The sequence below is a fragment of the Syngnathoides biaculeatus genome, chromosome 22 (genome assembly GCF_019802595.1).
Source record: "Syngnathoides biaculeatus isolate LvHL_M chromosome 22, ASM1980259v1, whole genome shotgun sequence".
NCBI classification, from domain to species: Eukaryota; Metazoa; Chordata; class Actinopteri; order Syngnathiformes; family Syngnathidae; genus Syngnathoides; species Syngnathoides biaculeatus.
In genome coordinates this window covers 11604290-11624022 of record NC_084661.1, presented here as the reverse complement: position 1 = coordinate 11624022, position 19733 = coordinate 11604290, and the positions used below count along the sequence as shown (strand labels likewise).

Here is a 19733-nt window from a genome sequence, read left to right as displayed (position 1 = left end):
GGGCGCTCTGGCTAATGGAGGTGCGCGTAATACCAGAAAATCCGGTTTCTATATTGAGCGGCGACGTGACGGGGTGCGAATGGGTTGACAGTGCATGCATTAGATTTAACAAGTAGCTTTGGTATCCTGTCTCAATGGGGGTGGGGAGGGTGGGGGGGGGCAGGGCTGTGGGGATGGGAAGGTACCTCCTATGTGTGTCCACATCCTCGTGTAGAGGTGCGGTGGAGAGGGGGGCGGTTGGTGGACCCGACTTAAAATCATATAAGCGTTTAAACACTGCGATTAACTGGATGCATGTGAACGTGTCCGATGAGAGAGCTCATTAATTAACGTTTGCAAATGCGGCGGATTCTTCAAATGGACCAAGACACTCAGTCCTATAGATCTGCGGTATAGGAGCCACTTGTCTCATTTTATTAGCATATTCATAACTTGTAAAGACACTCGAGAATCTCTATCTATCTATCTATCTATCTATCTATCTACTATCTATCTATCTCTATCTATCTATCTATCTATCTATCTATCTATCTATCTATCTATATCTATCTATCTATATATCTATCTATCTATCTATCTATCTATCTATCTATCTGCTCACATATACGACTTGCATCCACATGTGCTTCATATTTCATAATTTTACTTTCAGAATTTACTTTTTTTAATATAAATACCTTATCCCATTTTGCCAATCTGACATACTTGCTTACATTTGTCCCAAGTAGTGTGTCGTTGAATGCTAAACAAATGTGACACGTTTTACTTGAAAAGAGCATACTTCCAGTTTATGAACATGCCTATTTAATGTTAATGTAAAATAAATTAATTATAGGTTCTAAATTATGTATTGCTCTTATGTAAGACACACACACACGTGATGGTGATTTAAATACATAACTACAGAGTTTGTATAATACTCGTTATTCTTTGTCGGATGTAAAGCAGACTGCGCCACATAGATTAATTGTGGAGCCTGTTATGAGAAAGTTCAGATGTATTTCTCCAATTTTAGCTGGAATTATTCCCCCCAGTGCCACCCCCCCAAAAAAATCCCAACAAAGAGTTTATACATGTAAAATGGGCTTGTTTAAAGTAACACACTTCGAACCTGCATAACGCTTTAACCAGATTATTCTGCACAAAGACTGATAGCGCCGCTCGCTCACATGCATTATGGTCCAATTTAAACCTGATTCTGTAATGTCGGAGGGGGGAGAAAGCATAGTAATGCGGGGTGATAATGCTATTGAAATATATTCAAGGGGGCCTCTCGCTGGGTCTCAAGGTGCATGACACTGTATTGAGCTCGCAGATATCCAGACTCTCCTTGCATGTCTCTGACGGGCTTTTGACTGACATGACGGGCACAGAGGATTGCTGTTTTGACGATGGGGGTTGCTATATGTGCGTATTTGCTTGGAGGTGAGGTTTTTTTTTTTCGGGGGAGGGGGGGGGGGCGGGCTGTTATACCTTTTGTGCCTTGCCCCCCTTGGAGATTTAGCAAGCTGTATGCCTCGCTCCAGGCCTCGGCTAAGGGGAGAGATATCATTTCGAGTTGGCTGTACTGGGACAGTAGGCGGAAGGGCAGTGTGTGTGTGTGTGTGTGGTGTGTGTGTGTGTGAGGGGTTGTTTGTTTGAAAGGAAACCCACGATTCCTACCATCTTCTCCTTCTTCTAAAAAAAAAAACATCTAATTGAGTATACCCCCAAATAATAATAATAAATTTAAAAATCAACCCACCCCCTGGAAAAGCTTGTAATCCATCAATTCTTCTGAAGCCTCCTGTTACGAGCAGCATGGTGTCTGCTCGGATATCGACACGCTTGACAAGGTGATGGAATGACGGCGGCATACCGATGCCACGAGCCCATTTAATGAAACCCCATAATGATATTAAACCGGCGTTCTGATTACTGATGGGAGCGGTGGGAAGAAAGCCTTTGTCTCTTTCTGCCTTGCTGCCCCCTCATTTTTTTTTTTTTTTTTTTAAACCTGTGCTGTTCTTCCAGTTTCTTCCATTTTCTGTGTGGGTTCGCCCTGGGCAGTGGCTGTGTGTGCGAGAGAGGTTTTAGCCTGCAGTAGCGCAGGTGTGCAGCATTATGGAGGGCGTGGCACAGCTTGTCATTGAACAGGTGTGTTACTTCCCAGACAGCAGTTTTGTTTACATGCCCGTGTACGCGTGAGAGAGCGTGCGTGTGTGACCTACTAAGGCACACGCACACATGCACACACACGCAAAGAAAAAGCTTTTTGTTGTGCGTCCCCGCTTACAGCTGCACACACATCCGAAATGCTTGTTGTGCTCTTTGAAAAAGTAATAAACCATAATCGCAATGTTTCTGTAGGAGCAGATAACCTCACCATCACCTCTCCTGCCCCCCCCTCACTTCTCTCATTCTTTCTTTCATGCCCTGCTCACAACCCCCCACCCCCTCCACACCTCCTCCCCTCTCCGCCAACAAACACATTCACTTCTCTCCGGTCTCCTGCTCGGTCATGTTTCGAGACGCACTGAAATTCTGCGTTCTTCGCGGCGGATGGACGCGTGTGTCCATTCGGTCTCGATCCTAATGTCTCTCGTCGGTAGAACTTTTCTCAGCTTTGATCGCCGAGGGGGCACAGATGAGACACACCCCTTCATCCTCCTCCTGACACACATGCACCCAAAGCGCGTGACTTGGGAGGTGAGGACCGTGCATTGTTTCGTAGCTATGAGTCAGCTAAAGTGCATCGTCGTGCGTGCGCGAGCGCGTTTGAAGGCATGAAGGGGATTGGAAAGGCTGGAAAAATTGAATGAGAGTACTAACGAAGAAGGGATGGCAGAGGGGGGGGGGGGCTGAATGTTTCCACCTGGTTGGTAATCCAGTCGGATTACAATCGCTTGACGGCACCCACTGGCCGCATCCTCGTCTCCTCGGGCTGGCGTCTCCGCCGCCTCTCAAGAGAGTGACAGGAAGTGAAAGCGAGAGAGAGAAAGAGAGGAGAAGGGTGCGTATATGTGAGATGAGTCAGCAATGGATGAGCCTCTCAGGCAGACTGGGCTCGTCTCGAGCGGGCCCAGGGCACGGGGGGCACTTTCCGGGCGCGCCGTGCAAGACGACCCCCCGTGGGGAGGAGACAGCTGGCGGAGGCTGGAGCCAGCCGAGCTGCCATTGGACGCCGCAAAACTGTCAACTCACTTCTGCTCAAACATACTGTACACGTTTGTTTGCGAGCGGGATCGTGCGGAAAGTACTTGAGCAATTTCCACACACAAAAAAAAAAACAAAAAAAAAAAAAAACTTGGTGGAGTGTCGCGGCTGAAGCTGCGTTTGTGGAGTTGCACAATCTGGTGCTTATTCAAATGAGAATTGTTTGGCTTTGCGTAGTTTGTGTAGTGTTGTTGAAGAGAGCTAATATATGCTTTGGAGTTTTGTATGTGTTCCTGCTCCATGTGTGGAAAGTAGCAGTTGTTGGAAGGTTTCTAACTACTTTCTTATCTATTTCAGTGATCACTGACCTTTTTTTTTTGGCAACTGTGAGCAACTTTTTAAGTTCCAATTAACCCATTCGTGGGCTGCGTCCCATTTTTGGGACATCATGATTTTCACGCATTATATCCTTCAGTATATTCAAATTTTCAAGTGTTTTATTCTGATTCAGTTTTTTTGGGACGATCTCCTAAGAAAACCCAAGTACGCTCTCGCGGGCAGCGTCCCATTTTTGGGACGAGATTATAAATTAGTAAAGTTATCATATAACGTAACCATAAACAAAAAAGAAGTGTTATTTCCTTAATTGTGGCCTGTTAGGAAACTTTTATCTCAATAAGGCAAAAAATGTGCCGCTCTGCCCATGAATGGGTTAACATAAAGGACGAGTGGCTTGGTCATATGCAACAATACTAACCTTTGAAGTAGATTTTGTTCTTACATATTTACAAATTTATTATTAATTTATTTTATAGGCTAAGATGGCAAAAGATGACACGCTGTGGCGACCCCTAACGGGACAAGCCGAAAGGAAAAGAAGAAGAAGAATATTTACAAATTTACATGAATGCTTATTAAAAAAATATATATAAATAAAAATAGTTGGATGCAAGTCACTGGTAGGCGACTCTGACACACACACACAAGAAGTCGTCTCACCTGTGAGCTATTTTTAGACCGGTTCTCGTGGCCTTTGAGCTCGGTTCATTTCAGGTAGCGTCTCCACAGCGTTTGGCATTCTAATTGGACATTACGATAGCAGACCTTTGTTTTGACGTTTTAATCGTCATTGTTTAAATGAATTTTGTTTTCAGTCGTATGTGAAACTTCAAGCAGGAGTTGACAAACTGCTTGAAGCAAGCACGCTTTGCCTCTGATTTTGAATGCTGAGGGAGAGCAAGTGGAATAAATTGAAAAGGGTGCTTTAATGGATTGAAGTATGTTTTAATATATTGTGTTATAGCTTTTGGAGGGGTACAACATTTTTTTAAAAATATGTTTTTGCTATATCTATGATTTTTCTCCTAGTGGGCTGGTCTTGGAACAAATTCTCATGATCAACGGGGTTTACTGTATCTTGAAAAAATACATTTACACAAAGACAAAATAATTCGCCACAAATCACAGCACACAATGCGCCGCTCCTCTGCATCGAGTCATTCTGACCGTGGTACGAGCGCCACCTCCAGAATCGCCCCCCTCCAAAGGGGTCCCGTGAATGCAAGCCCACTGAAATATAATTTGATAGCGAGCGAAGGCCTTTTTGATGTGGACGTCTCGAGTGCAGAGCGTGTTTGTTCCCAGGCACGTTTGCTCGAAGGACAGAAAGACTTTTGTCTGGCCTCCGACTCTCATCCAACATATGAACAGCTGCTTATTGTCTGCGGTGGCGATATGAAGGGAGCCGGGGCCCGCTCGGTTTCAACATCTCGGGGCTGTGAACGCACGCCGCCATCTGATGACTTGGCATGTGAACGGAAAGCGCCAGACTCTCTCTGTCCATGTGCTCCTTTTCCTCTCTCCTCTCTCCTCTTCCCCCCATTTTCCCCACTTCTTTTTCTCCCTCGCAGACCAAACCTCCCTTCTGCCGGCTCGCCGCCGCCCCGTTCCTCTTCCACCACATGCTCGCCCTTCTTCTTCCTCCTCTTCCTTTCCTTCTCCTTCCCTCTTTCACTTCCCCTTCGCTCTGCGCTTGCTTGTCTCTGTTTCGAGTGGTCCTCCAGGCCTCCCTCCTCTTCCTCCTTCACCTCCTCCTCGCAGCCCCCGTGCCTCCCCACACTACACTCCACTGTCACTCTCTTTTCTTCTCGCTTGCCCCCCCCCCCAACCTCTTTCATCTCGCTCTCGCTCATATCCATCTAACTCCACGAACACACACACGCCCGTAGTCTCCTCTGGTTGTAAGCTAACCAGCTTCTCTCAACACTCCTATTTCTGTCTCAATTTCAAATCACTTCCTCTTCCTCCTCGTCCACGTCGCCCCGTTGTTTTTCCTTCTTCGGTATGGTGGATTTGCAGGCGTTGAACTGCACATGGCCAGCGGTGGAATGAATGCATTTGCTTATGGGCTGTAAATTAAATTCACATTTTAAATTGGCTTTTGAGCGTATTTGACAATTACGCGGGGAGAGTTTGTTAAATACACTTTTTGGTAATAACAGGATTATTCATTAAGCGCACAAAGTTTTCCCTTTTTGGAGGAATGGACAAAAGCAGTCTGATTTTTATTAATTTTACTTACTGTGGGGCATGTGCAGATGTTGTATGAAAAAAATCTAAATTAAGCTATGAACCAGAACTATTTTTTTAAATTATTTTATGATACTGTAATTTTTTTTTACAATTTACACCAATGCTTTAATTATTGTTAGTAAATCATAACACTACTTTTGTGTTTATGTCATTTGAGAGTGGCATTTCCTTAAAGCCATACTCTTACTATGTCTGTTATCAGAAAATGTCAAGATTTAACTTTTCATTTTCATAATTTTCACTTTGATTTTGTGGCTTTTTTTGTAATTCAGTGCAAAGACCAATATTTCCAAAATTTCTGTAAACCACAGAATCAAAATGACCGGTAGTAAGGTTTATCTACAATTACAAAAAAATCTTGTGAATTTTTTTTTTAAAAGCTCTTCAGACTCATAAAGCATTAAATTCAGTTTTAGGTTTTACAAAGGCAACATTTAAGCCTTAATAGTTTTTAATCGTTTCCTGATTATTCCAATACTGCTTCATGAGTTCAGGACTTCCTTTTTTTTTTTTTTTTTTGCAAGATAGTGCAAAAACATTGAAGGCCAGAAAAATAGAAACCTTAAAAGACGGTAATATTTGTTTATTTAAAAATGCCATACAAAGTGTGTGTGTGTGTGTGTGTGTGTGTTGGGCTGCTCTTTGTGATATAAAAGTGCCCCAATCAGTGAAAAGATTTGCCTGCGTGTGTGTGTTTGCAGACTGCTATTTTATGGGCTCTTGTCTTTGTCACAGGGGTCAAGGCAATTCCCCCCCCCACCACCACCACCACCCTCCACCCCTCCCACCCCGCTTACGCTACGTGACCGAGAGGCGACATTAGTTTGCAGGGTGGAGTATGATGTCACAGTCTCCCCCCGCCACACGCACCGGCGTCTCGGAGAGGACACACACGAACACGCGGCGCAAAGCGATCTCGCCTTATCTCGGTCCGACGACACCTGAGACGAGCCGGCCTTTTTATCCACCTCGGGGTCACGTTTAGGGCCCGACTCGCGGGCGCTCGAGTGGACTCGTTTGATGCTTTTCTCGTGTCCCGCTTCTCCCCTTTATTCATTTCAGCTGTTTGCCCCATTCATATTCTAATGGTTTCCATTCAGGCGGGTCTATGTCCAGTTTGTTTTGCTGTCAGGGGCTCAGATGGATGGAGGCGGGGTGGGCCGGGGTGGGGCTGGAGGTTCATCTGGAGGTGAGGATTAAAAAGCCTTCCCAATGCTGGAGGGTTTCCCCCCCCCCCCCCCCCCTTTTTCTTCATAGTTGTAGCGTCATGTAGACGGAACAGATCGGTGTGACAGACAGGTAGATATTAAATAGGTAATGCATAGCTGTGTGCGTACGCGTGTGTTTGGGAGTCTGAAATAGAGAGAAGCAGCTGTGTGGAACAGCATGGATCGTTACACAGTGACACACATGAAAGCATTAAATATATTCAGGAGCCTTTGTTGAATATACATGCAGTCTTGTGTGTGTGTGTGTGTGTGTATTCCCTTCCATATCTTGCGCAGGCTGCGACTAGTGAAGGGAGAGAGAAAAAACAACTAGAGAGCTAGGAGGAGGGTGGTGTGTGTGTGTGTGTGGGGGGGGGGGAGATCAACAACAACAAAGCTCCGTCATCAGTCATTCATGGCTAATCAGTCTCACGGGACACGCGCACACACGCACGCGCACGGGGTCCTAATCCCACCGGGGCTTCTTGTGTCTCTCCGCGTACCTGTCTAAAATTTGGATTCAGGCTGATTAAAAGCGAAACTCTCCTCTTCTGCATGTGTCTTTCCCTCGTTTTCTCCCCGCCGTTGCTTGTGCGCGTCTCTGATTGTCGCTAAAGTGTCTTCTTCTTCTTCTTCTTGTCTCGTTAATAACATCCCACTGTCTTTCCCAGTTGTTTTGATCTGTGCTTTTGTAATGTTTGCAAGTACGCGTGTATGCTTGATGTCAAGAGTCTGACTTTGCATTTACATCCAGTGTACATCTAAACACACACACAGTATATATATATATATGTATGTGTGTGTGTGTGTGTGTGTGTGTGTGTTTGTCAAAAATATCTCTTAACGTTGAGTTTGTACTTGGTAACAATCATCTTTAATGCTTTTTTTCCCCCTATATGTAAAACCAACGAAGAGTTTAATTTAATCTCATGAAAAGATGGATTTGGGCCGCGCGGTGGATCAGCTGGGAAAGCGTTGGCGTCACAGTTCTGCGGACGTGTGGAGTTTGCATGTTATCCCTGTGCCTGCGTGCCTTTCCTCCCACAACCCAAAAACATGCAACATTAATTGGACACTCTAAATTGTCCCTAGGTGTAATTGTAAGTGTGGCCGTTTGTGTCTATGCGCCCTGCGATTGGCTGGCAACCAGTTCAGGGTGTGCCCCTTGACAGCTCGGATAGGCTCCAGCAAAGGCGCGACTCTCGTGAGGATAAGCGGCTAAGAAAATGGATAGATGGATTTTGGTTTGACAGTAAACTTCGAGTAGGAGTGGCGATCAACATCTTGAAGCCTATTTTTGGAGAATTGTTCAGTCTGCCAAACTGTCACTATATCGAGCTCATATCTCTAAATTTTGCTCACAAGTCAAAGCGAAAAAATCAGCTATTATGGCTCGTGTTGGTTAAAAATTGTACGTCTGGCCAGTGTAGTATTTTCTACACAATTGTATCCTTGCAATTTTGTTTAAATATGGTTACAATGATTATTTTTCAATGAAATCATTGGTTGCTTATAAGTACATGAATTGTAAGTAATACACTGACAAAGAAGTATGAATTCCCGTTTTACTCGTAAATAACCTATTGTGTATTTTATATATTTCTGCCCCCTGCCCGTTGACAGCTGGGATAGGCTCCAGCAAACCAGCGACCCTTGTCAGGATAAGCGGCTAAGAAAATGGATGGATGAAAGAAGGATTTAAAAAAAAAAAAAGAGGTCACGCTAAAGTTTTCGAATGAAGAAGTGTGGCAAGTAGGAACACATTTCACAAGCAGCAGATGCGTTCTGCTGATCTCAGCTAAAATGGAGGGAAGTCGACTGCAGTCCTTAAAAATGGGACATTTTGCGACACTGACATTGTGTAGAATGGGAAATGTTTTAAATCTGTTTAATAGGCACTCTTAGTGAGGAAGTGAAGCTCCTCTCTTAATGGCTCGCAGTGTATAGACGAGCCCATTATCGCAGAATGGATAGGGATAAACAAATTAAGCGCATTATTTTTTATTAGCATATTTGACAAAAAGTGCAGTTTGCCGTGTTGTGCTTTGTTTGAAATAGGGGTACTAAAAAAGAACTAAAGTGTGTTTAAAATCATTTCTTTTGCGTTTTTTTTCCCGGTACTTCCTTAGCTTGGGGAAAACAAACATTATCAATCAGTTAAATGTTAAAGAAGCGTAAAAGAACCTTGGAAAAGGAAGTTTGCTCCTTGGCTGTGAAACAAACAAAAATAACAATATTGCATTGTTCCTTTAAATGACGTCCGTCGTCAATGAGCATTACAGTCTTTTTTCTCAATCCGTGCTTGCGTATAATTTTGATTTTTAGCTACAAAACATAAAAAACGAGAATCCAAACCCAGTAATTTACTGTTAAATTGCTGATTTGTAATTTTTGCATTCATCTATATTGTCTCTCTCCACCACCTCTTAATTTCATCTTGGTGACTCTCTCCAATCACACCTATATATATATATATATATATATATATATATATATATTTTTTTTTTTTTTAAAATCCTGTGCAAATATGAGCGAAATGAAGGCGCGCGAGGAGTGGCGGGAAAGCCTCACGGAAATAAGGTCACGCTAGGTTATTCTCTCTCTCTCTCTCTCTCTCTTCATCACAGCCTCCAATCCTTTCTCCCCCGCGCTCGCTCCCTTGTTGCGCTCGCTGTCTGCCGATCTTCTGTCTTGTTTAGTCTCCTCGTGCACGCACGCCGCCAACACACACACGCACGCCGAGGCTGACACCTGCGCGTCGAGCCGTTGAGAGTCTAATTTAAGTAAAGTGCTTCTCTAGGAACCGCAACCCCTCAACTCACGATGGTGGAGGTTGATACGGAGCGATGTGGTTAAGCACACACAGTCGCGTGTAGACACCTACACACACACACACACACACACGCATATTACCAGATTCACTGATACTACGCTATGACTGGGGGCTGTGGCATAGGTGCAAGTGGCCTGGATGGCTTCTAAGTAGTATTCTCTCGTAATCATAATTCAAATGCATATTTGATCCCCCCCATCCCCCTGGGTAATTGACCTCTGCAGACGTGGCAGGACGTCTTGCCCGAGGACACTTAAGCAGAGTGGATGCCGCCTGGCTTTGGCACACTTGTTCTCCCCCCCCCCCCAGCTTGAAGGGGAGCCAGTTTCTCGCCGCTGTCGGCGCGTAGGTGTGTTTTGTTTCCACCGGAAGCACAATCATATTCCATAAACGAGTGGGACAAAAGTATTGAGACAGACCTCTTCATTAATCAATCAACAGGAAGGATAGTCAAATTACTCCACGCTAAAAGTGAATTTTTCAACCAAGGCAGTTTGAATCCAATTTTCAGATGAACTATTCTGTTGTTTTTCTGGAAATCTGTTTATTAATTATGTCTTTGCGCTACTGAGGCATGTTCTGCACATATCCATATTCTCAGAGAGTATAAAACAAATCTGGACTACTCCATATTTTCTCCAATTTCCATTCTTAATTCCCACGTGTCCCCATAACTGTGCCCAATGTAGTGTACATTTATGTAAAAAGTCTACACACCCCTGTTAGTTGCCGTGATATAAAAAAAGACGCTAAAGCTAAATCATTACACAACTTTTTTTTTTCTCGCTATTTGAACCAGACCAATATTAGTTTCACAATTATGAAAATGTCTTGCAGTTGGACTTTTCTTGTCCTAAAGTGTGTGTATGTTTGGAACAAACAAAACACAACCGAGTGAAGCTTGGTGTGGCAGCATCGTGATTTTGGGACTGTTTTTCTTCTGCTTTAATTAGTCAAGCCAAATACTAGTCATCCATCCATCCATCCATCCATTTTCTTTTGCCGCTTATCCTCACAAGGGTTGTGGGGAGTGGTGGAGCCGATCCCAGCTGCCAACGGGGAGGAGGCGGACTACACCCTGAACTGGCTGGCAGCCAATCGCAGGGCACAAACGCACTCGCTATCACACCGAAGGGCAATTTCGAGTGTCCAATTAATAAGGTTTGTCTCCATGTGCCCTGCGATTGGTTGGCAACTAGTTCCGGGTGCACCCCGCCTCCTTTCTGTTGACAGCTGGGATAGGCTCCAGCACCTGTGACCCCAGTGAGGATAAGCAGCAAAGAAAATAGATAGATGGATGGAAAATCTGGCAGTTGGTCCAGGATGCGAGGACCTTTTATATCCCACGTGTATACAAAAGAAGCTCTCTTAAAATTGAGCTTTTCCGACTAGAAGCAAGACTTACATTTGAAGAAACTCTGGTCCTATTATTATATTCCTGCACCAGTGACAAATCATATTTGAGAACACTTGTCCCACCCGATGAGACAATAGCCCTTCATTTGCGCGCGTGTGAAAACGCCACAGAAAAATGCGAATCTGTTATCCGAAGAAAAGAATCCTGGGTAATGTTTGCGCAAGAAAGAGAAGAGCAATTAGAGCGATATTTTCACACCAACTTCCAAGGTTTTCCGAGCTGTAATTGTAATGAGGAACACATGTTAAGGCACAGGCGAGACGTAATCCAGCACCAGAGGACATGGCTTTAAATAGGGATTGTGCACTAATTAACTTGAAATGTGTCAAACTTGGATCGCGTCTGAACTTCCTCCGCTCGCGAGCCGACCGGCGCTGTTGGGCTCCGTCTCTGGCTCCGCTGTTGGGCCTCCAGGTGTATCTCATCCAACACTTCTCTCACCTCGCACTGCGAGGGTGTGAGACGGTGCGATTGGACCAGGAGGGTGTGGCACCAGCGCGTTTGGCCGGAGGAGGACAAGGACTCCCGCAGAGTCTTTGCGCATGCGCGCTAGATGAAACTGCATTATTGACTCTTTCCAGGACAGTCCTAAAAATATCTGTAACCTTGTTTGTGTGACGCGATCCTTTCAAATTCCCTCGGTCTACTTTGACCCCCCCCCCCCGACCCCTTCCTAACCAGTGTTGTGAAAACCTTTGCGACTACTTTTTTTCATTTTCATTTTGCAGCATTTCTATTGGCAGCATTGCTCATTATTTACCTGGCCGAGTTGTGCGCTGTTGTATTTATAATTTTTATTATTTATAAGATATATTTCTTTATAACAAGCCGAAAGAAACTTGCTATTATAATTGAATTGTGATGGAATTCTGGCAGTATGAAGAAGTGGATAGTCTGTAAGTTTCCACTGAAGACCCAAGTACCAAATACACAGTCCACCATTGTTCGAGGGAATTATGAACAGTTCAAAATAGCCATCAAGGTGAGCGTACAACCTTCGGGCCTTTGCTGGAAAGTAAAAACATGTCAGGAAAAGCCGATAGAACTGGAACATCTGAACTTTATTTGGGGGTTAATTTGAGGCACTTTAAATGGTGGCAGGTGTGCGCCGACTCCCATTTAACACTGAGTTTGAATGTGATTGGTGGATTCTAAACGCAGCCACATGCCGGCTATGTAAGAGGGTGTGAACATTTGTGCAACCACAAGATTGGAGTATTTATTTGGACTTAACCTCTTGAATAAAAAAAAAAATCAACAGTTTTAAGGGTTATAGGGCCACATTAATGGTGGGGAAAGTTTTGAAAATGATTTATCTCGGGTTCATTTTTTAAAAACTAGTTCCTTCTTCTTCATATTTTGATGGAGCACTTTGTCGGTCACCTTTGTCAATGGAAGACATCGCCCCCCCCCTTCCCAAACCGTCCTTTTCTGTTCATTTGATCCCCGCCCGCTAGTCCGCTTTATGATGGATTCTTTGCTTTTTTGTAATGACCCGACGTCTCCCGGCCAGCAGGTGACGCGTCTTGTGGGGGGGGGGGGGGGTGCGCTTGATGCCAATTGCTGTGAAAACGGGAATCTTAGTTGTGTGGATTGTTGTGTGTGTGTGTGTGTGTGTGTGCGTGCTTGTGCACGCGTATGCGCCGATACTCGGGTCCGCAATCTGGGAGTCGGGCTTTGAGCTGCTGTTCATAGTCTGCTGATTTATGCGCCTCGCAGGGAAATCTCTCATTTGTTGCTCTTTCATCTCATTTTTCCCCTCCACTCTCTCCCCTCCATTCTCCATCCTCCCTCTCTCTCTCTCTTTCGCCCCCCCTCCCCGTAATGTGATTCAGTGCAGCCCCTCGTCCCAGATGACACGCGATGCTTTGCCTGCGCGCCGCTCTCCCCGCTTACTCCAACATGAATGAGTCAAGAGGAATAGTTGATGAATAATAAGATAGAGCGGAAGGGAACACGTTATCCGGATGTCGCGGCGCCGAAGAACTCCTTTTGCTCCCCCGGAACATATTCTTTGTAAGCACCGTTCGGTCCTTTATTGACACGCAGAATGCGTTTTGCGTCCCCGGTGCGCGCGTGCGTGCGTCTTCGGGCCTTGTTTGAGTAGCCCCGTCACTTGTGCAATTCCGTGGTGTCAAAACAGATCAGAAAGGTCTGGCTTGACTCCTGCCACTAAATACACACGCACACAGTCATACGCGTTCTTCGTCTGACGCACAGACGCGCGGAGACACACGCACACGCACACCCACGCTGGCGGGAGGCTCAATGCCAGGGCCCTTGGTGGTTGGAGGCTTATGAAAGGGTCGGACTGACGAGAGGTTGCCAAGTGGACGGCAATAGGCGTAGCAGCCAAACTAACGAGAGTCAGAACCTCTGACACACACACACACGTCTGAGTGTGCATGTGTGCGCGCGTGTGTGTGTGTGTGTGAGAGAGAGAGGAGAGAGAGAGAGAGAGAGCGTGTATGTATTGTTTAGCAGCATCTATTTAAACCATTGCATGCTGTTTTCTGTTATTTGCTTCCCCCCTCCCTCCACCGTGACGCCCATCATACTCCAGAAGTCACTAAATATCCCCAAAATAACATTTTCCATCCATCCATCTTCTTAGCCGCTTATCCTCACAAGGGATCACGGGGGAGTGCTGGAGCCTATCCCAGCTGCCAACGGGCAGGAGGCGGGATACACCCTGAACTGGTCGCCACAGCCAATCACAGGGCACAAACGCACTCGCAATCACACATAGGGGCAATTTAGAGTGTCCAATTAATGTCGCATGTTTTTGGGATGTGGGAGGAAATCGGAGTGCCCAGTTGAAATCCACGCAGGCACGGGGAGAACATGCAAACTCCACACAGGCGGGTCCGGGATTGAACCCGGGACCTCAGAACTGTGAGGCCAACGCTTTACCAGCCACCAAATAAGATTCTATTTTTGTTTTTATTTTTGGGCTGTTTTTTTTAGTTTTAGGAACCCAATAAGAAATACTTCTTTATTTCTAAAGTGAACATTAAGCGGCATGGTGGATCAGCTGGTAAAGCGTTGGCCTCAGAGTTCTGAGGTCCCGGGTTCAATCCCGGACCCGCCTGTGTGGAGTTTGCATGTTCTCCCCTTGCCTGCGTGGGTTTCCTCCGGGCACTCCGGGTTTCCTCCCACATCCCGAAAACTTGCAGCATTGATTAGACCACCTGAATTACCCCAAGGTGTGATCGCGAGTGCGATTGGTTGTTTGTCTCGATGTGCCCTGCGATTGGCTGCGGACCGGTTCAGGGCGTACCCTGCCTCCTGCCCGTTGACAGCTGGGATAGGCTCCGGCACTCCCCGCGACCCTCGTGAGGATAAGTGGCAAATAAACTGGATGGATGGATGGATGAACAATACACACCTCCTGCTGTTACCGTGAAGTGATTCAATTTAGACAGTGATGAGAATTTTAGGCCCGATCGCCCATGCCTTAGTCCAGTTTAAACATATACTGTATCTTAATGTTTAGTACCTTTTTTAAAACAATTTCCTGTGAGAAGACGCCGCCTTGTAACATCAGTCATTTTCCTGTTTTGTCTTCTTCCTCTCCTCCTCCTTTACGGTTCTTTCCCCCCCCCCATCCCCCTCTATAGAATACAGAAACCTTGGGACGATCGGGCCTGCTATCTTTCATCCCGCTGTTAGGTTTCACCTTCGATCTTTGCTCAGACGTGCGACACGCGCACCAAAAAGCAGACTACGAGGTTATTATTTTAAACGCACCTCAATCTTTTGTTTCATGTCGCTGCGAGCAACATTCTGCACATATTTTATAGGCGTCGTTTAAAATAAGCGCGAGGAAAGATTTGTTATCATCCCAAAAATAGTTATCATCCAAAAAACTCATCCAAGACGCTAACCTTGGCTGCTTTTCATCATTTCACACCTTGCCTGGATTCTACATTGAAAGCATTTATCCTTTTGTTTCTAAACTGACAGCCTGCCCTCATTGAACCGTGTTTAATTAAAAATTGCCACTCGTAAAAAGAGGGCTGCCTTGCACTTGCGAAACTTTGAGGGCACTTAAATACATTGAGCGTGTTATTAAAAAAAAAAAAGTTTCCGAGGAACCTTTCGGGTTACAGTCGAATAATGAAGTTTGGCATTGGCATGTTCCTATAATGATGTGTTTTTTTTTTTTAAGTTCAACTGTAGTAGCCTCCATTGTGTCAAATAGAAACAACTAGAAATGGTGTTATTTCTATTCATGCAAATAGATTTCACCTGAGTTGGATGTTTTTAAAAAATTGTGTTAAAGGCTGTGTCTGGCGCATTAAATGTTTAACTTTTTCTAAATGTACAGATTCTTGGCAGCAAGTTTTAATAATGTAAGGTTCCTGAAAAGATCGTTTTAAGTTTTATTATTGGTGACGACACCAAAAATATGATAACCTGCAGCTTCACTGAAGCCCCCCGTCCCCCGCCTGTACACGCTTCAGCCGTTTACTGTCGAGCGCATAAATCAACAAATCAAACTGTCAGTACAGATGAAGGAATTAAAGTGAAGCGAGAGTCCTGATTTTTTTTTTTTTTGCCGTCTTGGATTGTCAGCATCTGATCGGAGGCTTCACCGAGAGTGTATTGATATGCTTTTCTGTCACGTGATGCCATCTGGGAGAGCTGCACACGCACACAAGTGCATTTTGTCCTTTAATCACAACTATGGGGACCGAATATAGCATCTTTCTCAGAAAGCCCTTTTTTGTTTAAACAAATAACATAAATAGCAACATGCACCACATAATCTCAGGTTCACTTGGGTCACAGTTGCTTTTATTTTTTATTTTTTTGATGTGCATGCATGTCTGCGGTTGATGCAAGGAACAAAGCCCGGCTGAATGGGGCGAGGGTGCGTTTGTTTAGCACGTCTCTGCGGCTCGCGCGGCGCTCCGCCGCCGCGCCGCGCCTCGTCGGTTCGCGCACGGCGTTTTCGCATTCATCATTCGGGGCTCGGAGCTACGGGGGGAAAACAACGGGAAGGATGTAACGGTGACAGATGGAAAGGGAATGTTGGGATCAGGATAAAACAAAGGCGGAAACAGAGGGCAGGAAGAGGAGAAGGGGAGGAGGTGGGGGGGGGGGAAGCAAACGGACTGCAATAAGGTTTACGTTAGCGGCTGGCCTCTCAGATGATTTTCCATATCAGTGGGCCAGAGGAAGCGGGCAAAATATGATTTTCTCCTCAACTCACCAACAGAAAACAGAGCGAGTGGGCAGGGAGGGAGGTGACAGGAAAGAGGGAACAGGGGGGGGGGGAATGGATGGAGATAAGTAAACGGAAAAAAAGATGGAGACATGGGGGGGTAAGGGCGGAGGTCTGACTGAAGAACAGCAGTGGGACCAAAGGGGCACCGTTGAATGCTGAGCATCACAACTCCAATATCACCGATCAATATCGCAAAGTTTTCGAAAGGAAGCTTTTCATCGACTTATTTAATCAACGGCAACTTTTATGTATCGAAGGCATCTTGAGAAATTGGAGGGTGAAGCTTATAACTGACTCCCCACCCCCTCCTCCCTTCTGTCGTATGTCGTAAAAAATGAGGTACAGACAGACCAGCGAGTCTATCATTTTCTCTTTGACGTGCATGCGTGTGCCCACATTGCCAGGGGGGGGCTTGTGAAACCAGCCCGAGACGTACTGTACTTGCGTATATGAGCTGTGTTTTATTATGACTGGCTCAAAGGCCACTGATCTACTGTTGTACAAGTGTGGTTTGCAGCTTGAAGGAGGCGGAAAAAAAAAGCAACACAAACAGAAAAATCTTCCAAAATATTTCAACATGGGCAGAAAAAAAAAATAGAACAGACACTTGGGGAAAAAATAGATCAAGAAAAGAAAGTTTGCCTGAATTGCTTGTTGTTTTGTGCTCGGACGTGTCGGAAGGACACACTGTGGACAAAAAACTTAGAGCACTTTTTTTTCATGACTGAATCAATAAATCCGTTTGATAATAACAATAAAAGTAGAACCTTTAAAAAATGAGTTGACAAAGTAAAAGTAAAACAAATATAGAAACAAAAAAAAAATTAAGTGTAGTATCTGTGCGTTCGACGTGTGCTACAAGAGGTGGTGCGTTCACGGGTAACAAGTGACATCAGCAATTCTGCGCGTGAACGTCTGGGTGTGAGCAGTGGCTTACAGCAGCTCCTGCATAAGCGTGTGAGGCCACATAGTACTCTAAATTGGTCTGCACCTATCGAATATTTTCATACTAGATAATTCTCCCGATTATCCCGTGTATTAATTGAGTAAACAACAGACGTGCATTATGTGCAGGGGTTCATTTTTTCCACTAGGGGTTGCCGTATTTACATTCTACACTGTAATAAAGCATCTATGACTTTACAGTTGACAGGCATTTTCGAGTTTGTGCATCAGTTATAGCTTAATTATGTGTGTGCTTATTACATTTTTATTTTTGCTACCATGTGTTCAATGAAACAAAGCGAAAAACAAAAAAGTGGTCCTGATGGTGTGACCGATGGAAAGTTGAATAGAAGCCAAGAGCCCTAAACATTCCCCTGAAAGAAATACCCAAGTCCTGTTTCCTATCCTCTTTCTGTAATGGCCAGATTTCCCAATATTTCTGTCGATATGTGTCTATTTATAAAGAGCTGGGCGCAGTGTGCGGTTGTCAGCCCGCGTCGGAGGTGAAAGTATCGCACACGCAGGCGTGCGAGCACGCGTGTGTGCTGCGCGCCCGCCCCGCTCCGACGCGAACGGTTGTCGTAATTGTCTCGGCGAGGCGGTGTTTATGGGTAACGACCCAGCCTCGCCGCGCTCGCTCTGTCTCCCCATCCAGCGACTAATTACCTGACTCCCTGCGGATTTGTTTCTTCCTTCCCCCGACAACTGTTCAGGTTGTTCCGCCAAATGAGAAGCGCGCTGATAAGTCCGGATACACTGAAAGGAGCCAAACCAAACAGAGCCCGTTCGCGCTCCGAGTGGAACTGTACCGCGGGGTCCCCGCGTGCTTTCTGTCGGGAAGACTTGTCAAGTGCTCAGCGTGTTTAACCGGAGCGCGCTGGTGAAAAAGTGTGGAAAAAAAACATCATTATGCTGAGATTCGAAGCGATTCCGCTGCTCCGTTAGATTCCTTGCGACCGCAAATTTGGGCTCACAACACAAAGCAAAACAATCGAGCAGGCAAAAACTTGATGGGTCTCTGCAGTCTCTGCGACGTCTCTTTAACCCGACCTCTGGGATCCAGATCCAGATCCATGTGATCCAGAATTGCCAGGGCGATGAAAGAGGCATCTTAATTTCAAACTTGTCTAATTGAAAAATGATGTTTAAAGTGATACTTGATTAACTACACATTGGCACGTTAATATTCACTATGAGTTACCGTAATTTCTCGAGTATAATGCGTCCTGAAGTATAATGCGCACCCCCAAAGTTGACCTAAAAAAAAAAAAAAATCAGGAAAATCCTTCTACCAGTGTACAATGCGCACCACCAATTTGCTGCTACCCATATGCTCAAAATATTGGGAATGATCTGTATTTATATTTTGTTGGGTTTATACTTGTATTGTTTTGCAAAAAAAAAACCTGTACAACAATTATTAATAATAATTATTGTGCCCGTGCTCATGTAGCCGTAATATAATCTCGGGACAGGGCACAGGACACGCTTGTCCTGGTCCCTGTAATTGTTAGAACAGAATCCCTCAACCACCTAAAATAAATGCTCAATGACGGGATAACATTATAGTAATAGCGTTGATAACACATATGTGATTGTATTTTTTTATTTTTCACCCATACCTATATATAATGCACTCTATTAACTTATTGGAAATATTTTTGGAAAAATGTGCGCATTTTGCGAGAAATTACAGTCATAAGTGAAAAATCTGCTGAGTATGTTTCAAAAAAAAAGAACACGCGGGGACATCTGCAGTACAAGGCTAGCTGGACAATTCATACAATTTCATTTTTCAATAACAATTTTTGATACAACACTGTTGTATAAGCAACCCAATATGCTGCATTTAGGGTTAGGATCATACTTTTGAGAAATCATAAATATCTCCCACTATAGTGCTGACCGCATGACACAATCAGTGCAAATTGTGTTTGACCGTTTCTTAATTTTTCATGAGCCATAAAGTTTGCAAGGAAGCGTTTTGTCATTTTCCTTTTTGGCTTTACAGTTTGAGGACGTCACGCTTCCATTCTTCTCCCGAGCCAAATTTAATCAGCGGCGTTCAGAAATGTAACATGTAACCTTTTTTTCTCCCCCCCACCCACCCCCCACCCCCCGCCCCGACTGTCTCTCAGGTGCTTCCTTTATGGGTTCCTTCCTGTCCAGCAGTTTGGGGTCGTCGGCCTCCCACCCGCCCCACCCCTCGGGACCCGTTTCCTCCCCATCCTCTCCCTCTTACAGGACCGGACCCCATTCGAACGCCTCCCCTATCTGGTTCCCTCATTCACATGAAGGTAACACACACACACACACACACGCAGACAACCACATGCGCATAGCATTCGGTTTTTGGTTAATCCAAGGTTT

The 19733-nt window shown here is 45.0% G+C and overlaps 1 protein-coding gene across 4 annotated transcripts in view; it reads left to right on the top strand.

The window, feature by feature from the left end:
• The window catches only part of bahcc1b (BAH domain and coiled-coil containing 1b), a 111959-nt gene that overhangs the window by 51584 nt on the left and 40642 nt on the right, over positions 1 to 19733 (top strand). For all 4 annotated transcript variants that reach the window (XM_061810938.1, XM_061810939.1, XM_061810940.1 and 1 more), the window contains one exon: positions 19502 to 19660. In XM_061810938.1, the coding sequence (XP_061666922.1) occupies positions 19502 to 19660 (159 nt within the window). The remainder of the gene's footprint in view (positions 1 to 19501; positions 19661 to 19733) is intronic.